General features: G+C 43.3%; 1 protein-coding gene across 10 annotated transcripts in view; it reads right to left on the bottom strand.

The window, feature by feature from the left end:
• Positions 1–21942, bottom strand: part of SUGCT (succinyl-CoA:glutarate-CoA transferase) — a 294353-nt gene that overhangs the window by 264238 nt on the left and 8173 nt on the right. For 7 of the 10 annotated variants that reach the window (XR_014517940.1, XM_083468830.1, XM_083468837.1 and 4 more), the window contains exons 2-6: positions 20009–20063; positions 19848–19921; positions 14566–14651; positions 14271–14321; positions 8969–9089 (exon numbers count right to left, since the gene is read on the bottom strand). Coding sequence is in view for 9 of the 10 variants with exons in the window: in XM_083468830.1 (XP_083324956.1) it covers positions 8969–9089; positions 14271–14321; positions 14566–14651; positions 19848–19921; positions 20009–20063 (387 nt within the window). In the remaining variant the exon portion in view is untranslated. The remainder of the gene's footprint in view (positions 1–8968; positions 9090–14270; positions 14322–14565; positions 14652–19847; positions 19922–20008; positions 20064–21942) is intronic. The other 3 variants (XM_083468832.1, XM_083468834.1, XM_083468831.1) reach the window with 1 other exon arrangement.

Genomic DNA, 21942 nt, shown 5'->3' with positions numbered 1-21942 from the left:
AGACTTTAAATAGCCGTAAGACATATTGTTAAATGCAGAAAATAATTTTGTTTCTTGAAAATCAAGTTGCTTCCCACTTGCAGGTACTCGGAAATCATTCTTCGTTGGGATACTGGCCATGGTTTTATTTGATTTCCAGATAATTGATTAGAAGAAGAAGAAGAAGAGTTTGGATTTGATATCCCACCTTTCACTCCCTTTAAGGAGTCTCAAAGCGGCTAACATTCTCCTTTCCCTTCCTCCCCCACAACAAACACTCTGTGAGGTGAGTGAGGCTGAGAGACTTCAAAGAAGTATGACTAGCCTAAGGTCACCCAGCAGCTGCAGGTGGAGGAGCGGAGACGAGAACCCGGTTCCCCAGATTACGTGACTACCGCTCTTAACCACTACACCACACTGGTGGTGATTAGAATGATGTCGATTAAAAGGGGGCAGTAAAATTGGTGTAGAGGACTGGCTATGTTATTGCCTGTGCAGGCTTTCTTCCCTACAGCTCCCCACTGAGTGTTCTTGCTCATCTTTGAGCATCCTGACAGGAGGACAAGCCAGGACAGGATCACATGGTTCAGTTAAAGACCAGCCCCACGCCAAGTTGCCCAAAAACTGTTAGGTGCTGCCAAACCGAGCCCATACACCCTGGCCTTCCCCCCTTCCTAGAAGGCACCCTGTCCATGTCTATCACCATCAAGAATTCTGGGCTTCCCATGAGTGGCTTTGCTCTCTCCACCTCCAACCATTTCCACCCGCCTGTATGTCGTGAGAAAGAAATTGAATTTTAAAACGCTGTTTCATCCCCTAACGAATAGATACCTGAAGGAAGACAAAAAAAGCCTGATGACATGCAAGTCCTCAGACAATCCGGAATTACATGGCGAGAAATCATTTTAGGCTCTTGGAGATAGCACTGGATGAGTACTTCTTTGCCCCATGTCACCTGAATTATGGGATGCCCCAGGGCACTCTCTTGTCTTGAATGCTATTTATCATCTATATGAAGCAGTTGGGAGTGGCCATCAGGAGACACAGTGCGAGATGTCATTTCACTGGTACCTCGGTTTAAGGACAGTCCTGTTTAAGAACGATTCGGTTTACAAACTCTGCAAAACCGGAAGTGGTGTCCCGGTTTGCGAACTTTACCTTGGTCTAAGAACGGAATCTGAACGGTGGAAGGGCACCAGCAGCGGGAGGCCTCATTAGGGAAAGTGCGCCTCAGATTAAGAATGGTTTCGGTTTAAGAACGGACTTCTGGAACGGATTAAGTTCATAAAACGAGGTACCACTGTAGTACACTGATGATACTAACATATAAGGCCAAGTTACATGAGAGACTGCCTTATTACTTATGTATGTGGTAGTTCACTGGGTTCTGCAGAAATTTCCCCTTAAAGTCCCCCAAACAACAAAACCCAGCTCCACAGCATCTCAGAGCAGGACTCTCCATGTGGCTACTCCTGTTCTGTGGAACAGCAGCCCTGTTGAGATATGACAGGTGCCTATTATCTGCACTTTCCAGAAACAATCAAAGACATGGAACTTCTAACAGTCCAAGAAGATGGGTTGAGCTTTCATAGCTAATGATGAGAGGTGCTCCTCAAAAGGGCTAGAAATCTAAGTGGAGCTTTTGGAATGTAATGGCAAGCCTTGGAAGTGGAGTGATTCAGACCAAGGACCCCCATGGCTGTTATTTTAAAACAGTTTTAAAAGCTGGCAGTACTTTTTCACTGCACTGAATCTAGTTGGGACCTTGATGCTTCTTTAACTGCAAATAGAACTGCCTGTTATTATGTGCTTCTGCTTGATTATTTGTGCATAAAAATAAACACCTTTGGAAATTATCCTCCCTGCCTACCAAGAATGTGTTGGGAGGTTCCATTCCACCTTTTGTTGCAAACATGGGATTGTTGCGTGTCACATGTCTGTTTACATTCCAGCACAGACTGCTGGGTCCCGTGAGCGGAACTTCCGCTAAGTGTGTATTGCTTTTGTTGTTGAGTCTCTCTCCGAGAAGATGGCAAGGAGAGACGACATGTTTCTTTGTTCTGATTTATGTAAAATAAATCTGTAGTATCGTAGTATTAGTATGTATCCACAGCCTCAGCCTCTTCTGTTGTGCAGTATTTACTCTGCTATGTATAGTGTGCTCAAGGCAGCAATTTACATCAGAGCCAGAGGTCGATGAATCTCTGCAGCGTGAAGGCTGAAAAGGAGACGATCCAGCTGGGGGCTAGCCAGCTGGCCTTCCGACCCCCGGGTGCCGACATCGAGGTTATGGGCCCAGATCCGAGGCTTTACACTGGTGTAGGACTGCTGTTGGCTGCTGCAGCATTCCGGGAAGGAATGAAGTATGTGAATTTTATTTCGGCCGCACCAGCAAGAGACTTTTGAAGTCCGTGCCAGGCAATTAAAGCCGGCAGAAGCAGGCACTCCTGATTTACGAGCTGACAGATAAGAGACTGTAATTGACTGTTTTCCGGGGGTTGAAATAATTCAGCACTACACCTGCACACATCACTGCTTGCAGGAGTAGCTGCAACTTCCTCTTCACCTAGAACAGAGTTTAGCAATATCTTTGCAAGAGACTCCCTACCCCATGTCTACCATCCTTCCCAATCTCATTACAAGTGAAGCCAGCAAGAGTGTTCAGCCAAAGGATAAGGAACCTGTGGTCATCCATATGTTGCTAAATCCCAACTGCCCTCAGCCCCAGCCAATGTGGCCCAATGGCCAGGGGTTCTGGGAGCTGCACTCCAACAACATCTGGAGAACCACAGACTACCCATCCCTGAATTACAGCAACGTTCTGGGATTTGCTTGTGAGCAAACATGTTTAAGACTCCGCTTTGTACATTTTGCCAGTACATCCTTGCAATTCTTCAGGGTTTACTTTCCACAAGACCACACCAGTGGGCTGTTCAACTTCATGTTCCACTTTCGAAAAGTTCGGCTCTGTGCTTCAAGGGGGTCTGAAGAGGACGCTGATAATTGACGGAAGTTGATGTAAGCCTTTCCCACTGGGGTTTAGAGTGCTCTAGCTAATGAAATACGGAAATGCATAGAGGTTTGCTGATTTAACTAAGGTTGCCTGAGTTATCCAGATTACCTGAAGTTAAAAGCAGATTCAAATTTTTCAAGCAGGTACGTAACACTGATAATGCTACTGTCTTAAAGGCAAAGGATCTTCTGAGTATGATGTATTTCCTTTCCCCCCCCCATCCTGACACACAATTTTCTTTTCAACGTTGCTTTCATTAGGTGTGTCATCGCTTGGAGATGACCCTCTAATGGTTGCCGCCTCTTCATAAATGGATCTACTTTCCTTCGTAGTTCATAATAATAATAATAATTTATTATTTGTACCCCGCCCATCTGGCTGGGTTTCCCCAGCCACTCTGGGCGGCTTCCACAGAAACCAAAAAACACTAAAATATCATACATTAAAAGCTTCCCTGAATAGGGCCGCCTTAAGATGTCTTCTGAATGTCAGGTAGTTGTCCATCACCTTGACATCCGATGGGAGGGCATTCCACAGGGCGGGCGCCACCACCGAAAAGGCCCTCTGCCTGGTTCCCTGTAGCTTCGCTTCTCGCAATGAGGGAACCGCCAGAAGGCCCTCGGCGCTGGACCTCAGTGTCCGGGCAGAACGATGGGGGTGGAGACGCTCCTTCAGGTATACTGGGCCGAAGCCGTTTAGGGCTTTAAAGGTCAACACCAGCACTTTGAATTGTGCTCGGAAACGTACTGGGAGCCAATGTAGGTCTTTCAAGACCGGTGTTATGTGGTCTCGGCGGCCGCCCCCAGTCACCAGTCTAGCTGCCGCATTCTGGATTAGCTGTAGTTTCCGAGTCACCTTCAAAGGTAGCCCCACGTAGAGCGCATTGCAGTAGTCCAAGCGGGAGATAACTAGAGCATGCACCACTCTGGCCAGACAGTCCGCGGGCAGGTAGGGTCTCAGCCTGCGTACCAGGTGGAGTTGGTAGACAGCTGCCCTGGATACAGAATTGACCTGCGCCTCCATGGACAGCTGTGAGTCCAAAATGACTCCCAGGCTACGCACCTGGTCCTTCAGGGGCACAGTTACCCTATTCAGGACCAGGGAGTCCTCCACACCAGCCCGCCCCCTGTCCCCCAAAAATAGTACTTCTGTCTTGTCAGGATTCAACTTCAATCCATTAGCCGCCATCCATCCTCCAACCGCCTCCAGGCACTCACACAGGACCTTCACCGCCTTCACTGGTTCTGATTTGAAAGAAAGGTAGAGCTGGGTATCATCTGCATATTGATGGACACCCAGTCCAAACCCCCTGATGATCTCTCCCAGCGGCTTCATATAGATGTTAAAAAGCATGGGGGAGAGGACGGAACCCTGAGGCACCCCACAAGTGAGGGCCCAAGGGTCTGAACACTCATCCCCCACCACCACTTTCTGAACACGGCCCAGGAGGAAGGAGCGAAACCACTGTATAACAGTGCCCCCAGCTCCCAACCCCTCTAGACGGTCCAGAAGGATGTTATGGTCGATTGTATCAAAGGCCGCTGAGAGATCCAGCAGAACCAGGAAACAACTCTCACCTTTGTCCCTAGCTCGCCGGAGATCATCAACCAGTGCGACCAAGGCAGTTTCAGTCCCATGGTGAGGCCTGAACAGTCTCTATTTAAAGCAGCCCTTCCCAGCCATCCACAAAAGCACATTTTTTCTGTGCTTTACGTTAACTGGACAAACACAAGAAACTTAAACCAACCTCAACCACCAAGCTGTCAGAACAGATCAAAGTAACGCTACTTCTAAGATTACCCCCATCACTAACTAAGCCAACCTATGAGCAAGAACAGATGGACAGAGCCCTGAGAGCATCACCAAGCAGTAAGGCTGCTGGGATGCATCGTGGCAATAGCAGCACCAGAGCAATCACCAGCGCAGGGGGCTATGTAGATTCAATCAGGATTGTTTAGATAAGAATTCCAAGTTTAGTAATCAAAATTTCCAAAAGGAGTTCATATTTGGGTTATCTACACATAAATTATTTTCTCACACAGGACCTTTGCTCTCTGAAATGCTACTTGGATTGTCAACAATCACCACCTTAACTCTTCGATTCCAAACACTCACTTTTGGGGTGGGGGACTGCACTGAAAACAATTTAATTTGTTGATGCTGATGCAAATGTTGTTCTATTTTACAATTGTTTCAATCCTAAAATAAAAACACAATACAGACAACCTTATATTGCTAAATTAGTTACTATTCTTTAGTACTTCCCCTAGGGCCAGTGGCAATGTCATGTTCTCAACCCTTTAACCTGGGCTAAGGGAGAAGAAATGGGATGTAAGATTACTTGGTCCTTCATCCCAGGCCTCACCTTACATGAAAGTCACTCCTGCTAGACTTAACCAAGGTTAAGGGTTACATCAGCACTACCCACAACCATGGCTAATGCTAAGCAAGGTGCACAATTTATCGCCGTAATTCCCACTCCCAACCTGCAGAGGCAGTCCAAGAGGACACCACGCTCCAGGGCTCATCAATGGAACACCAGCAGGTGCACACATACCTGCCAGTGTCTTCCATGAGGCTTCCAATAGGAGCCCAGAGCTTCCGCCTCAAGCCGCAGCAACTTTCCCAACTTCTGAAATTAGGCTTGGCAAAGGCCGCCTCTTGTAGCCAACAGAACATTTTACGCAAGCCTAATTGCAGCATGGAGGCGTAGTGAGGGGAGATGCATCTGAGGGAGGCTTAGAATAAGGCTTTGATTGGCTTTAATAGGAGGTGAAGTGTCAATGGTGCCCACTGAGTTCTCCCTGTGCCCGTAAGCCCAGAAGAGCTGGCAACGCCTGCCAATGGTATCAAAAACTGTTGGCATGTCAAATTGATTATTGATCAATCATATTATTGATCTTTGGGTGCAGTTTTCTAAACATCTGTGTATTCACACATTATCCAATGCATTAGCTAGCCCATTTTGTCCACTAAAAGGCAATGGTACTGTGCTAATAATCTCACCCAAGTCAAGTTAAAGCAAGCCCACTATGCCTCATATTATAGGAACAGAATGTTCTACTCAATATCATGTTAAAAGACACCCATGGTCTGTTTAAAAGGAATAGTAATAATAAGATCTAAGAGCAATGGGGTACCTTGTGCAAAAGCATCAGTGTCTGAATTACATGTTAAATTTACATAAATCTCCAAAGCAGCTGTTACATTCGAAGAAGGCTCCTTATCACGGCTAAGACATTGGATCTAATGCTATATTTCCACACAGCATTTAATATAGTACTCTCCTCTCCATTTTTATCCCATAACTTCTGTCTGGATTCTTTCTAAGAACCAAATGAACAAACATTTTTGATAATGAAGAAAAGGCAAATGTGGTCGGGTCCATGTAGGGGCAGTAGGATGGGAATCAAACCACAGGCACAAACACCTTAATATTTTTATAAGTGTCCCTTTAAAATGTGTTAGTTCAAAGTGAAAACACATACCGTACACGTTCCAAAGCTAAAGATAATAATTACGTCTCCTGATAATGTCACTACCTGCCTCATTCCCAAAGAAAAGTCTCCAAACAAGCAATTAGGTTGCAAATGACTGAAATTTTTGCTTCTTTCGAGTATATAAGTGAGTATGTGTGTTTTAAATCTTTACATGCCAAAAATATATTAATTTTTTCTCGCATTAAATGAGGAATCCTGTCCTTCTAATAGAAAGAATCCTTTTTGGGCTGGCATAGTCTCTTGGGATAACCACAAACTTGAGAGGCATCAAAGCAGAAGTTGGACTAGACTTTTGGGCACCAACTATTCTCCCTACAGAGGCATCCCAGAGTCACAATGACAGCACAATATGAGAAACCTTCAAAGCTGATGCAATGAACAACAGGCATGTGACAACAACTGTCTATATGAATAGGAAAATATCCAGAACAGAATATATGTGTCAGAGAGGCTATATATTGCAAAGACACAGGGAGCGAGGGGAAAATCTGTTTTCATACAGAGGAGTCCCTCTGGCTAGCACAAACTTTTGTGAAGCAACAACCAGACCACAAACTGAAACTGAAAGGTCAGAAACGGCACAAGGTCAAAGAGAATGCTCCATAACACAAAGGAACCATGGAGAAAAACAAGTGCTGCCCTGGCTTTGCTCACCTACAACGGTGCTCCGATATCACAATGCTTTGTGGAGATGAAACAAGACCTAGACTTGTTAAAGGGCTACTAAACCCAAAAGCACCATAGGAGAAGGAAGCAATAAACACTTACACATGTGCTTAGCATTAGCTGCCTGGAGCTTCCCATAGATCTGCAGGAGGCCCATAGGTAGACGTGGAAACTGAAAGAGGGACTTAAGCATCTGGACCAAAGATGACAATTTAGTTACCACTAGTGTGCCATGTACACGAACTACTATTTTTAGTGGTTAACAAATGAAATGATTCATCATTTAATAACCAGCAGCTCCTTTGGAACAGCCAGGCTACTTCCTTGAGTTTTGTGAAATAGTTCACCAGCCCCGATAGTCTTTCTCGGGAAAGAAAGAGATCATTTACTCGCATGACAATGTTACAGGATCCAACCAAGCACCTTTGCAGCACCATAACCATTCTTGCATTTGCAACCTGATTGGCACCTCCAAGTGAGGGCTGTTCACACACAGGCATTTGCATGTAAACCAGAGTTCAGCACAGTCTTTGCCAACCTGGTGCCCACCATAGGCTGTTGGGCAACATCTCCCTTTTAGCCCCAGCCTATATGAGCATTCCTGCTAGGCTGGTGGCAGTTTCAATCTAACAATAATTGGGGGGCATCAGTTTGGGGGAAGGTTGGTTTAGTGGTTAGTGGTTTGAAGCTAGCATTTTTTGAAACTGACCAGTGTTTGCTTCAAATTACAGTTTACATGTAAAATTAAGGTAACTCTTCTGAAGTCCTTTCCCAAGACAATAAATAAAAAAAGTAAAATTTTTTATTATTATTATTATTATTATTATTATTATTATTATTATTATTATGCAGGAAAGGAGGGGAGACTGCAGAAGCTGTAGGCTTCAGGCAGACCTTTTGCTCATGTACATGGTGCTTAAACTATGTGTTAGCGTAACATGAAGACATGGCCAGTGTGGTGATTTTGAATGATTAGAGCAGCCCAAAAGCAGCCTGCCAGTGTTTCAGACAGCCCCAGCATGGAGAAAGAAGTTCTCAAAAAAACAGAGTGCTAAAATGTTGAGGTTATAGAAAATAGGGGATTACAGCTGTAAAAGATTGAGTAAAAGAAAAGAACAAGGGAAAATTAGATAAAATTAAGGGGGAGGATTTGCTGAAATAAATTTGGGAATTGGGATGCAGAAAGGGGAGGTACGGGGAAGTCGGCGAAGTAAGGTTTAAGAAAAAAAAGGATTGGAAATTATACATGGTTGTTTATGTGTTTGTTTGTTTGTATTGTGTATTGTTTGTGTTTATATAAATTGTGAAAAACCAATAAACATTTTATAAAAAATAAAAAAGAAGTTCTCAAAAAACGATGCCTCAATACGAAAGCTGTCATGCTTGCAGCTTCATCAGACCCCTACAGAGGCCTGGATTGTACAAACCGAGTTTCCTACGTGGCATCAACAGTTTTACAAGCCGCATCATGAGGAAGGATAAGCCAGTTGTTTCGTAAGAATCAAACATGGCGCTGGTAGGCAGAACTAGCGTTCTGAGAAAAAAGCCAGATTCCAGCCTTGGCCTGAAAGCAGTGGGGGGAGTGGGGAATAAAATAAATTCCCCAGCCATTCTTCCAACTGGTTTTCAGGAAGGTGGGGCCAGAGAATGCTATGACTATTTCCACAACTAACACTCCACTAACCAGAATGTAAATGAAAAATAAAAAGCAGATTTTTAAAAAAATGCCTTTCTTTCATTTCAAAATACCAGAGAAAACAAATAAAATTGCTGAATACTTTATCACTGAGGTGTGACGCAAGTTAAATACCTGTTATTGAACAGTAAACAATGTGAGGTGCAATCTTGTTAATGTCTTCATACCCCAGGCCCATTTCAGCCAGTTTCCCAGGGACATAATTCTCCACAAAAACATCACAAACAGCTGCAAGCTGGAAATAAAAAGGTGAGGATGAGTCAGACTCTTAATGAACTTCCAAAAGGTCAGCAACTTCACAATGTAATTTAATTTAAAATTTCAGTAAACAAGACAGTTCTAGCACTGCTGTGGTACCCAAGTCAAAAACCAAAAGAGCCTCGCTTAATTAAAATTTACAGTCCTGCACGAATGCTTTTTACACCCTAGGCAATGACACAGCAGACATGATGTCTGCCTTAGTGGGGCAGATTCTCCAGTAAAATATTCAGTATTTCAGATGTATGTTGCCACCATGCGACTGTGGCAGTGAGTTGCCATAGGAGCTGCCTAGGCGTAGCAAGGGGCAAAACCTACATTGTAATTGTCAGTTACTCTTTCAGGAACAGGTGCAGAAGAAACAGAAACATCAATTTACTTTGTTTTGCTGATAAAGCTGGTGATATTGTCAAAACACTTCATATAAAGGGCATCTTTTTCAATGGTGTGTTGGCTCTTGGAGATCTGAAATTCAAAGACCTGAAATAATCAGCTGAACCCTTAAACAAGACTGTCGCATGGGAGACCATTCTTCCCCGGCTGGGGTGCAGGCGAGAGGGACAGGATGGAAGGGACAGATAACAGCCTTGAGCAGGAGGTTACAAACACCTTCTATTTCCATATACAGCTCTGGGGTTATACAACAGGTGCAAAGGTTCTTGGTCATTGCTAAAAGCAGGGATTGGGATTTTCAAGTTTGTGTAACTCTTCTTGAGAGTGAAACTGAAGTTTCAGAGCATATATTCACAACTTCTAAAATGAAAACCTGTACCCAAGTGCCTCAGAGGGGGAATGGGAAATCATCTTGCTGAGCTTTGTTAGTTTTTTTTTTTAAAAAAAAATATTTATATTGAATGGGGAAATGGCAACTTTCAATGTGGCATGTTTTCTCAAAAGTGCAGCTTCCTGAGCTACATGGAGCTTTATTCCCAAGTAAATAGGCACAGAATTCATGGGACTCCTGCCAGTAAATATGTGCAGGATTAGGCTGCACGGAAACAGATGGAACTGGATCTAGTCATGACTATCTTGCAATCCTAATGGTCAGTCATAGCTTTTCTAGATTGCATCTACAATGTATACAGTTATTTTGAACTCTTGATATCAAGATATCCTGCTTTTTCTTCCGTGGCCCATAATATTCCATGCCTCTGATCACGCATAATTCATTTTATTTGTAAACTTTCCATAGTTCAAACCATACTCAAGGCATACTCAAACCATACTCAAGGCATACTCAAACCATACTCAAGGCATATTCAAAGCAATGCCCCCCCCCCAAAATCATCAGCCCCATTCAAATATGTCCTTATAAAATAGCATTTATATCTACCCAGAGCACACATGTCAACAAAGAGCTTGTGAGAATTCATTTATTGGAAAGGATGTTCCTATACTTGAGGACTTTAAGTATGAAACATAAGCATTAGCTATACAGTACATGCCTTCCTCTGATTTTGTGCTATTTGGGCTGTGCAAAGTTCAGTTATTAACACATATTAACACTTGTGGCTCTACTTTTCTTCCTTCCCCCACTAAATATATGCAATGAAGCTATACATCTAGGTTGCAATGAATTTGGGTTAGACCAAATGGGTTTTTGGGATCTCCTCCTGTGGATTATACAGCTGCAAGATTGGATTCTGTGGAAGAAGAGACAGATAGCAAAGAAGCTAATTTCATCCTGTTACATAAACAGCCTAACCAGGTCTGTTAATTATCTAACCTGTAATGTAAACTAGGACAGTGAGTTGCCAGAGAAAAGAAGAGCAGGATATCCTCCTGAATGTAAGCAGAAAAGGGCAAGCCTCACTGGCTGGAAGAGGTGTCAGCCAGACGGAAAAGGACAAAACAGACTGAGAGGCCGGACTCGCTCTCTGTTCCGGATCCAGTGCTCAGGTTTTGGAAAGCAAACCCATGGCCCCCAAGGCTAAGGGGGAAACAGATCCACAGAAGTGACCTTTCCTTCTTATGCTCAGCCTGTACATATGATTGTATAAATAAATATTATAGTGCTGAAAAAGCCAGCAGTCTCCGGAGACTTTCACTGCAAGGAAATGAAACTCAAGGCCCTGGGACACTGAGACATTGAGATCTCTTACCACTCAGAAACTGGGGTGCACTTGACAATATTATTGGTTCTGGCAGGATACTGCCCTGACTGTGCCTCCTTTGGCATCTGAGATAGATGCAACAGCCATGTGTGTTGTCCATTATAAGAATGGGACTCCATCTCTCAGGGCTAACACAAAATCCCACAAAAGCACTCTAGCACCCTACTATTGCAGGAACGCCCTCCTATTTCCCATAGCCCAAATGCACTCTCCCCTCCACATAAGTAAAAGTACAAATATTAAGGTCAGATTTTGTTTAGAAGCGACCTGTTTTAGATTATTTTAAATTGGCCAAGAAATCATTTTCTGAAAAATATCATATATCTGGCTGATTAGTATGAATACACTGGAACTGGTTTCTGTAAACTGGTGTCATCATATCAGCAATCACAACCATTATTGCTGTAGCTTTTGTGATTGTTTAGCTACACTTAAGGCTAAAAAAGAAACCAGGCCAACAAATATGTTCTTCCATCAGAAGAACAGATGGGAACGTAAAACAACAACACTGTACACCACTTAGGCAAAGCTTTGTTGCTGAAAGAAAAAGAACACATCCTTATGAGCTTTGTGCAGCCAGAGAATATCTTATGGATGTGAATCATGCTTGAATGAACAGCATCGCATGCAAGCGTAGAATGCCTATCGTTTACAATTACTCCACATTCTGATTTTTTTTTATGTCATTCTTACATTTTGCAAGCTAGACTAAACTAATCAAATTACTGCAAAGCTAAGACAGTCGGAGAGAAAAATAGAATCATAGGTCAAAGCAAGAATGGTCAGGGTCAAATGAGTATTTGGCTGCTATCTTAGAAGCTGAGGAATTATTTTTTAAAAATATCTATATTATTATCGCTTCCCAGAACATCTACAATTTAATGAGTTGATGGTGAATATATTTGACTGCTCCCATTTGGATTATTTCATCTGAATCTGTTGTGAAGGACAACTTGGATATATTTTGATACCGGTAGAAAAGTGATTTGTCCATTGGGGGCTTCTTGGGCTCTTCCCATATGTCTGTGTCAGACCAGCAGCCAAGATGAATCAGCAACAGAGAAATACTATTTTGTGACAAGGTTCTGGAGCCTCCTTAATCATTTCAATCAAAATGGGGAAAGTTTCCCATAATTCAAAGACTGAAGAGTCTACAGATAAATAGGAAATTGTCAAAAAGTGAAAAAGAAACCAGATTATTTCTGTGGCTTCTGATCTATTTTCTTGCATGCCAAAGGCATTTTGTAATCTCTGCCAGAGCAAAAGAAAATGAAACTATCAGTTCTGCTTCCTTTCTTCCTAGTATTCAGCCTTTTCACCAGTGAACAAGCTCTCTGAAGCAATCAATCATTCCTTTTCAGCAAACACAGCAACGCTGCAGTGCTCTGACATCAAGCAACTAAACTGATGCAAAAAATTATGTCATTCTGCTACATGTGTAGACTGACTTTCACATGTAGCTATGAAAAGCAGAAAAGACCGTGACGCCTTTGAGAAACTGAATCAGAAACTGACACATAGGCCTCTTTCAACAATAACTGAGGAAGTCCTCCTGATCTTAATTATCAGTTTCATTCATTCATTCATTCAATCAATCAATCCCAGCTGTATTTCCTTGACAGGAGTCAAGGTACAGGATAGAACCAGCACAATCTCTTTTTTCCTGCACCGCAAAGCCCAGGAATATTTGCAACACCCTTGTTCATAGACATCTCCTGGGACACAGGCTTCCCATCTGCCTGCCAGTCCATGCTCCACAACCTGTTCCAGGTGGTGAGAGGGCAGCAGGTGGAGACTGGACAGGTATTTGGTGATTATAGTGCCTTGGAGCTTGGATGCTTCATACAAACAACATGACTAACAGCAACTGGTTAGCCAATTCCCCATGAATGTCTCTAATCTCTCTTTGTAGCCATCTTAGCCCAAATACATCAGTGTATTCCACAAATTAAATTTCTTTTGTCTGTCTTGATTCAACTGCTAATTAACTTCACTGGATGATTCCCAATTCTACTACAGCAAGAGAAAAAGAAAAACACACTCTCTATTCACTTTCTCAATGCTATTAATAATTTTCTAACACCTATCGTGTACAGCATGATCCTTTGCAAGTACACTTGGGAGTAAGTCTCGTTTAGTCAAGTGGGATTTGCTCCCAGGTAAATGGGTACAAGATTGCAGCTTATGGGTATAAACTGCAATCTTGTACCCGTTTACCTGGGAATAAATTCCACTTGACTAAATGAGACTTACTCCCAAGTATACTTGCAAAGGATCATGCTGTTAACCACTTTTTTTCCTAAACTAAATAGCCCCAAACAACAAGGCATTCTCTAATAAGAAGGTGTTCCAGCCCTCCAAAAATGGTGGTTGCCCTCTTCCAACTCTATAATATCCTTTTTTAATGGGGAGAGCAAAATACCTATACTTGTTCCAAGTGTTTTCCCTCTTTCCAGAGAGCCCCCTGGAAACCTAACGGGGCAGCAAGAGCTGTTGGGGTCATTAATGCCGTGAGCCCTTCCATTCTGTGCTCAGATTGTGTAAATAGAACCCTATATCCTAAGGACACCACAGTCTAATTTCATGTTCATTCTAAGGAAACTGAGCCCTGGTAAAGCGTGGGAACCCCTGGAGTCCCTTGCCGCTCCGAGATCAGGGTGTACACAAAGATACCCAACAGTCCGTTTCCTTCACAGATGTGATATATTCAATAACAAAGGGTGAAATACCAAAACAGAACAGAACAATGGGTGAAATCCATTTGGGACAGTCTCCTAAAGCAAAAGACATTCTGCTAGTGGCAGCCTCATTCTTAATGCAGGGCAGGAGCCAAATCCAATGGGAGGCAGAATATTGCACAGTGCTACCATTTTATACTTCTGTTGTGTGCACAACATTAACTTTCCCACATCTTGCCCTAAAGTTACGCTGGATCTCACCCAGGATTTGCATTCACATGTTATAAAAGCGATTTCCCTGGGAAGTGCTCTTAATCTACAGGCTGCATAAATGAATCAGGGTTTTTTTTTGTATTTAAAACATACCTCTTTAATTATCTTCGCTCCCTTAGGATTCTTCATATTAACAGCTATGCTCTAGTAATGGAGAAAGAATGCAATATTCTTAATAAGATTATAACAAGTTCCCATTGAATTGTTTTTGCTAAAACAAATAAAGTCAACTCTGGTGCTTGTTTAAAGTACTAAACAGTTGCATCCAACAATTAATTTCTAAAACTGACAGTGATATATGGATATATGACGGGGATTACACAGATGGAAGAAAAATGTTTCTCCCTTTTTAAAATATACAGCGGCGGCAGCTAGATAACCTTCTTACCTTTTTGTTTCTGTTTACACTGAGAAAGTAAACACTTTCCATCCCAAGGAAGGGGGGTCCCCAGGATCTTGTATCATCCCCTGCTCCTGAAAACGATAATGGTCACGTGAGTGGGCTTCCAGAAGTTTCCTGCACCACAGTACAAATGCCAACTAACATACCCCGTGTTCCTATTTCAAGTTCACCTTCAAATGTCTTCATCATCTGACAACCATGGTTGCCCTTTAATCTACTACTGAAAAATGAGGACACAATTTTATTTCAGCAAAACAGAAGTATTCCTTCTGCACTTGAATACAGGTAACTTTGGGGAATGAAGACGAGCAGAAGGAAAAAGAGAAGAAACTCTGACCCTGGCAGCTTAGCTTGCTAGATTACATCTGTGGTTTTAAAAAGCTCAAAAGGTTCTGTCTGCTGCACGTCTTGCCCACTGGATCCCTTCGCTCACCTTCCTTTCCTGTGGGCAAAGTGGCAACAGAGCAAGAGGCAGAAAGGAGACACTTCCTCTTCCACCACCTCAGAATTTTTAAAGGTATAGGCATTATTACTTCCAGCAGGACTACTTCTCTCTGGCCACTTACTAGTGAGTAAGTCCCACTGAAGAGTGCTTTATTTCTGAATAAATATGCTGAAGAATATGCTGCCAACTGTAGTGCTGGTACACGTATCGCTTGCATCTCATGCTAAGTGGGAGGGGGGAATAGTGGCCTGACTGTTGCTTTCTCAGGAGTAAGTCCCATAGACCTCAATGGGGTTTGAGAAGTCATGTGAAGGATTGCAATGTTATGACCTGATTTGGAAACCTTTACCTGGGAAATTTGAAAACGTAGGAAGACCTTGAAAAAAAAAACCTCAGTATGTGTTATCTTAGAATTAATTAATTTCTCCTTTTTCCTTACCCCATTAGCAAGGTAAATTCAACAAATTCGTCAAATGCCAGAATGTAGAAAGAACTGAGAACAAGGAATTCCAATAGTGACTACTGTATATTCACACACCATGGTAAGCCACTGTTAACTCATAGAATCATAGAGTTGGAAGAGACCACAAGGGCCATCGAGTCCAACCCCCTGCCAAGCAGGAAACTGTTTGCAATGAATGTGCAAATCACTGCCCCTTTCCTTCTCCCCACTACTGAGCAGCAGCAACAAATTGCAATCCTTGGCTTAGTGGGTCAAATCTGGCCCTCAGGCCCTGGGACCATCAACAGTCCTCCAGAGCTCTCTATCTGACTTAAGCCCCATCTCTCACCAGTCCTGCTTCCCACCCTCCTTGAATGCTTTTGCCTCAACAGGCAAAAATATCCTTGAGCTCTTGTCTGGAGGGAGGATGACAAGAGGTGTGAGCACGGCATTTGTTTTTTCCTAAACAAACCACAAGACATTAGGCACAAACCTTGGCTTTAGACTGTGGTTTGCTTGAAATGAAACACAAGTGCTGGTTCAAATGTAACACTAAGCCAGCTATTCTGTGATCTGCCTTCTCACTGAAGGAAGAGAACAGCAAAGCAGGAACACTGATCCACAGCCTGATTTGCTTAACCATAGTCTACTGCTATGGGATGCGGGTGGCGCTGTGGGTTAAACCACAGAGCCTAGGACTTGCCGATCAGAAGGTCGGCAGTTCGAATCCCCGTGACGGGGTGAGCTCCCATTGCTCGGTCCCTGCTCCTGCCAACCTAGCAGTTCGAAAGCACGTCAAAGTGCAAGTAGATAAATAGGTACTGCTCCAGCGGGAAGGTAAATGGCGTTTCCGTGCACTGCTCTGGTTCGACAGAAGCAGCTTAGTCATGCTGGCCACATGACCCAGAAGCTATCTGCGGACAAACGCGGCCAATAAAGCGAGATGAACGCCACAACCCCAGAGTCGGTCACGACTGGACCTAATGGTCAGGGATCCTTTAGTCTACTGCTTAGCATTGTGTCAAACTGTGGCCAAGGTTGCTCTGGATTCCATAGTATCCAAGAACTATAGTTGAAGCCATGGTTTTCCCAGTAGTGATGTATGAAAGTCAGAGCTGGACCATAAAGAAGACTGAGCGCCGAAGAATGGATGCTTTTGAATTCTGGTGCTGGATGAGACTCTTGAGAGTCCCATGGACTGCAAGAAGATCAAACCTACCCATTCTGAAGGAAATCAGACCTGAGTGCTCACTGGAAGGACAGATCCTGAAGCTGAGACTCCAATACTTTGGCCACCTCATGAGAAGAGAAGACTCCCTGGAAAAGACCCTGATGTTGGGAAAGATGGGGGGCACAAGGAGAAGGGGACGACAGAGGACGAGATGGTTGGACAGTGTTCTCGAAGCTACGAACATGAGTCTGACCAAACTGCGGGAGGCAGTAGAAGACAGGAGTTCCTAGTGTGGTCTGGTCCATGGGGTCACGAAGAGTCGGACACAACTAAACGACTAAACAACAACAACAGGCCTGGTTGGGTTTTATTTCTGTTTTTTTGGGTCAGTTCTCAACCCTACAAGAAAAGCCTTTGGGGGATGCAGGATCTGCAGAATAAGCTTTCTCCTGGTTCATGGCCAATATTTAATGCTGTGATGAAAGCTCTGCAGTTCATTATGTTGGTAAACACAACACATTTATCTCCGGGACCAAGAACAGACCCAGTCTGATGCAGAAGATAGAAAATCAGAACTGATCTATATGTTACAGATCTCCTTTGTCTGTACTACTTCAGAAGGCAGGTTGGTGGTTACATATCAAGGATGAAACTCAACAGGAGGTTCTCTGATGTTATAGCTTTCCAACACCAGTTGGGCTCTGGTGTGGGGAACTATTTATGCATCTGTATTTTTCTTCTGAAATGGCACAGACTCAGAGGCCCATACCATGTTTTTCCCACCTCACATCGAATACCCTATGCAAGCATGCAGATCCTTAGCCCTGTGACTAGGAGACTGGGACTGCTAACTATATGATAATAAATAGATATTTTGCACAAGAATTCTCCTGCAATAAGTGGAGCTACAAATGGATACACATGATATGAGGTAAGTTCTTACAGTGACCAGTTAGACATCTGGAGCTCCGATAAGCAACACATGTGCAATTAACATGCCAAAGCAAGAGGTTTCACTAAAGACAGATGTAAAACCAGGTGGTGTGTTTTCTTTTCAGAGGTCACAAGAGTGTTCCTGCAAGGCTCTCTTGCCTGGGAAGCAGAACTAGAAAATAAAGCACATACAAAAGATGTGTTTCTGGTGCAATAAAGCACAAATTAAGAACGATTAGCTTGTAAGGCCTAATAACAAAAGCAACATCTTTATCAGCGACATCATCAGTTTAGCTAACATATCTCTGAACTGAACATTTGTAACTAGTCTGGGGCCTGCAGTTACTTCAGTCAGATTAATGCAGCAATGCTAATAGCAATTAGATTCTAATTTGTGCCTCACAACACTTTGTCTTTGGCATGCAGTGTAGGATGTGTCTCAAAGACAAAAATATAAAATTACAATGGTACCTCTGGTTGCGAACGAGATCCATTCCGGAGCCCTGTTCGCAACCTGAGCAGAACACAACCCGCGTCTGCGTGGGTCGCGATTCGCCACTTCTGTGCATGTGCATGACATCATTTTGAGCATCTGCGCATGCGCAAGCGTCGAAACCCAGAAGTAATCCATTCCGTTACTTCTGGGTCACCACAGGACGCAACCTGAAAACGGTCAATCTGAAGCATCTTTAACCCGAGGTATGACTGTATGCTCAAAATCAATTTAATTTAGGGTTTTTTTGTACTAGAAACACGCATGCAACTTGCTGAGTTACACTTCAGTTCTTCAGCAGGCAGAACAGAGGGGGAGCCCTCTTCAGGCATTCAAGGGATGGGGGCTGCCACCCCCTCTTCCCTTGACCTTTGTGTCTATGGCGCGAGATTTGGAGCAAGATTCAAACCTGGAGGGAGGATTCCGTTAGTTGAACCTAGATAGAAACCTCGCTTCAGGCAGGAACTTTCTGTGTGCACGGGTTCCTGAGGGTGGAGAGGATTCTAGCTGCTTTCAGTTGAATGCAGTCAGCATCCCCCTTCAGACCTTTGTGCTAAATACAAAGAGAGGAAGGGGTGGGGTCAGCCCATGCCCACAACCACGGTTGAGCCGTCATGCGTTCTTTGGAAAGCATTTGTAAACATATATTTTATTACATTTTTTAAATCCCACCATCCTTGTAGGTTTGGGATTTTCACCTTCATAACGACCTGCCACCTTTCTTCTATTCGCAATAACCCTGCCAGGTGGATTAGGCTGAGGGTTGGTAATTGTCCCCAAGTCACACAGTTCAGCAGGAAACTGAAGCAGGGTCTCCCCAGTGTGAGTCCAACACTTCAACTACTCTTGCCAGGGCCTCGCAGAGCCAGGCAGAGGCTTGGGCCAGGTAGATAACGTGCCCCCCCTTTTTTTACCCTGGGAATAACTGAAGTCTTATAAATAAGTAAGTATATAAATAATTTTCACAAAAGTTATGCTGACAAATAATTTTATTTGCGTTTGCCCCAGTGCATCCCCTGCGATTGTGAATATGCTGACCGAGGCCCCCTTTGGAATCGGAGGCCCAGGCAAAGTGGCCCATATGCCCCCCCCCCTCTGTCTGGGTCTGACTCTTGCTTCATTTCAGACAAGATTACCACTTTAAACCTCTTGGTAGTAAAGTAATGAGATGCTATGGCAACCTGCTACTGTAACCTGCCAGTCTTAGGAGAAGCAGTGTTTTAAAATAAAATAATAATAATAATAATAATAATAATAGTACATAATTTGTGACAAGTCTACCATCTATCTACTCTACTGTGTAGTTTCAGTTATGAAATTAAACATATTTGCTTCATAACTGGGAACATAGAAACTGCCTTATGTCAAGTCAATTGTCCATCTAGCTCAGTATCGTCTACATTGACTGTAGACTGTACTCTTCAGAGTTTCTGGCAGGAATCTGTTCCAGTCCTACTTGGAGATGGAGGGGACTTGATCCCGGGATCATCTACGTGCAAAGCAGATGCTCTTCCAGTGAGTTACAGCCCTTCCCTGCCTTTCCCCTTAATTTAGCTGATTTTAGAATGTTGGCTAATGCACCATCTTGAAGTAAAAGATATTGGCTACCATCTAAACAGTTAAGCAATACCTAAATCCATTGAAATTAAAGGTCTTAAACACACTTAGCTCTCCGTGTTGGGACTGTGGCCATTACGTGTGTAATATCGCTGTTTCTCTGAGACTCCTACAGCAATGCCAAAAAAGATTTGGCTCAGGAAAGCAGGAGATTAAGTAACTATACCTGGCTTTTCCACTTTAATAACTTCAGCTCCAAGGTCTCCCAGATTCATGGTGGCAAAAGGTCCCGCAAGTACTCTGCAATGTTAAATTGTGATAATTGTTAGTCACTACGCTGCGAAGCTTTAAGAATTGTTCTGAGCTACAGACAGAAGAAACACAAACCTTGTTAGATCAAGAATTCTCACACCATCCAGTGGCTTCACACTATCTGCACCTGCTTTATAAACAGAGAAAAGAATCATTAGAACCATCAGTTATTTATAAAGCTGCTATTCCATTATGGAAAACTTTGCACCTTCCTCAACATGGTTTTGCCATTCCTATGCACAGAACATGTGTGCTGACACCTCTGACTTTTGCATGGCTGGAATGCAGCTGACTGTACAAAATTTCCCATCCCTGGTATAAGGACAGATATGTTTAAGTTTTAAGAATTATCACTGGCTGCTCTTTGCATTTATTTTCCCTTTTAAACCCAACCCCAACCTGCCAACTGAGGATAACACACATCTGATGGACTAGATGAAGCAAGATGAGCCTTTGAGTGGATTTAACCGTTCAGGGGTCATCTACCTTTTACATTAAATGTTAGATGTTTTAGAAACTGCAAATCATCCTTTTGGCTTTTGGCTTCTTTTTAACTGAAGCTGAAACCCTCTGAAGCTGAAATAATCAATAATACAAGGGGAACTAATGGACAAAGGAGGAACATGCGGGGGTGGGGACAGATTTAACTTAATTCAAGATCATGGATTAGTAAATAAGACCAACAGATGAAAAGGAAATGGGAGTGAAAGAAAATGGGAATACAGTGGTACCTCGGATTACAGACGCTTCAGGTTACAGACTCCGCTAACCCAGAAATAGTACCTTGGGTTAAGAACTTTGCTTCAGGATGAGAACAGAAATTGCGCAGCAGCAGCGCGGTGGCAGTGGGAGGCCCCATTAGCTAAAGTGGTGCTTCAGGTTAAGAACCGTTTCAGGTTAAGAACGGACCTCCGGAACGAATTAAGTTCTTAACACGAGATACCACTGTAAAAGAACCACGTTTGCATTAAAGAAATAGAGAAGCAGCAGATCCTACTGACTTTGGGTCTGCAGTCACTACTTTCCTGTTGAGACTCTTTCCGGCACTGCTTCTGTGGCAGATGAAGACAGAACTGTGGCGGGTCTATAAGGCCAATGACAAAGGATGTGTTTTACCTGCATAAAGTTCAGTCTCTGGCACCTGCGGTTGGAAGGACTAACTACAATTGTACCTTGGTTTACGAGCTTAATCCATTCCAGAAGTCCGCTCTTGAACCAAAGCGTTCTTAAACCAAGGCGTGCGTTCCTATAGCAGTGAGGGTCGCAATTGACAAATGGAACACACTCAACAGGAAGCAAAACATGTTCTAATTCCAAGGCAAAGTTCACAAACCAAAACACCTGCTTCCAGGTTTGAGGTGTTCTTAATCCAAGTTGTTCATAAACTAAGTTGTTCTTAAACCAAGGTACCACTGTATATCGGTGGGTCAAGAGTCCACAAAGATCAAGCCAATGAATAACATACTTGGAATCTACCCTTAAACTAGGGGCGGTGACCCTGTGGCCATTTAGATGTTACAGGACTACAACTGCCATCATCCCTGACGCTGGGCCATCTTGGATGGGGCTGCTGAGAGCTAAAGTCAAACAACACTGGGCAAGGAGGAGGGGGGCAGATTAACCATCCCTGCCCTAAACCTTTAATGAATTAATGAATCTGTCTGAGGGGTGGGCAAAGTGTTCTGAAGGTCTGCATTATAAGAGATCTGCATCATAATTCTCTGTTAAGTTTGTGGCTTTACCACAAACATTATTCAATGCAATTTGTAGAGGTAGCCCAGCAATGTCTGGCTGGAAGTAAACCCATGTGAATTCAGTGGAACTTCTTAGTAAGACTGGGATCTTACTAAGCTCAGCAGTAATTTACCTATGAGAAAACAATAATGGGTGAAGTCTCTTTTTTTTTTGTTCCTACAGGCTTTTGGAAATTGACAGCTTTTAACGAAAGGGCTGCTGCATTGCTGCTTTTATTGTAATTTTTTATATGGTTTTAATATATTTTCTAAATG

Source organism: Podarcis liolepis, assembly GCF_965112155.1.
Source record: "Podarcis liolepis genome assembly, chromosome: 12".
NCBI lineage: Eukaryota > Metazoa > Chordata > Lepidosauria > Squamata > Lacertidae > Podarcis > Podarcis liolepis.
The sequence above is the reverse complement of the archived record's forward strand: the minus strand, read 5'-3'. Positions and strand labels throughout refer to the sequence as shown.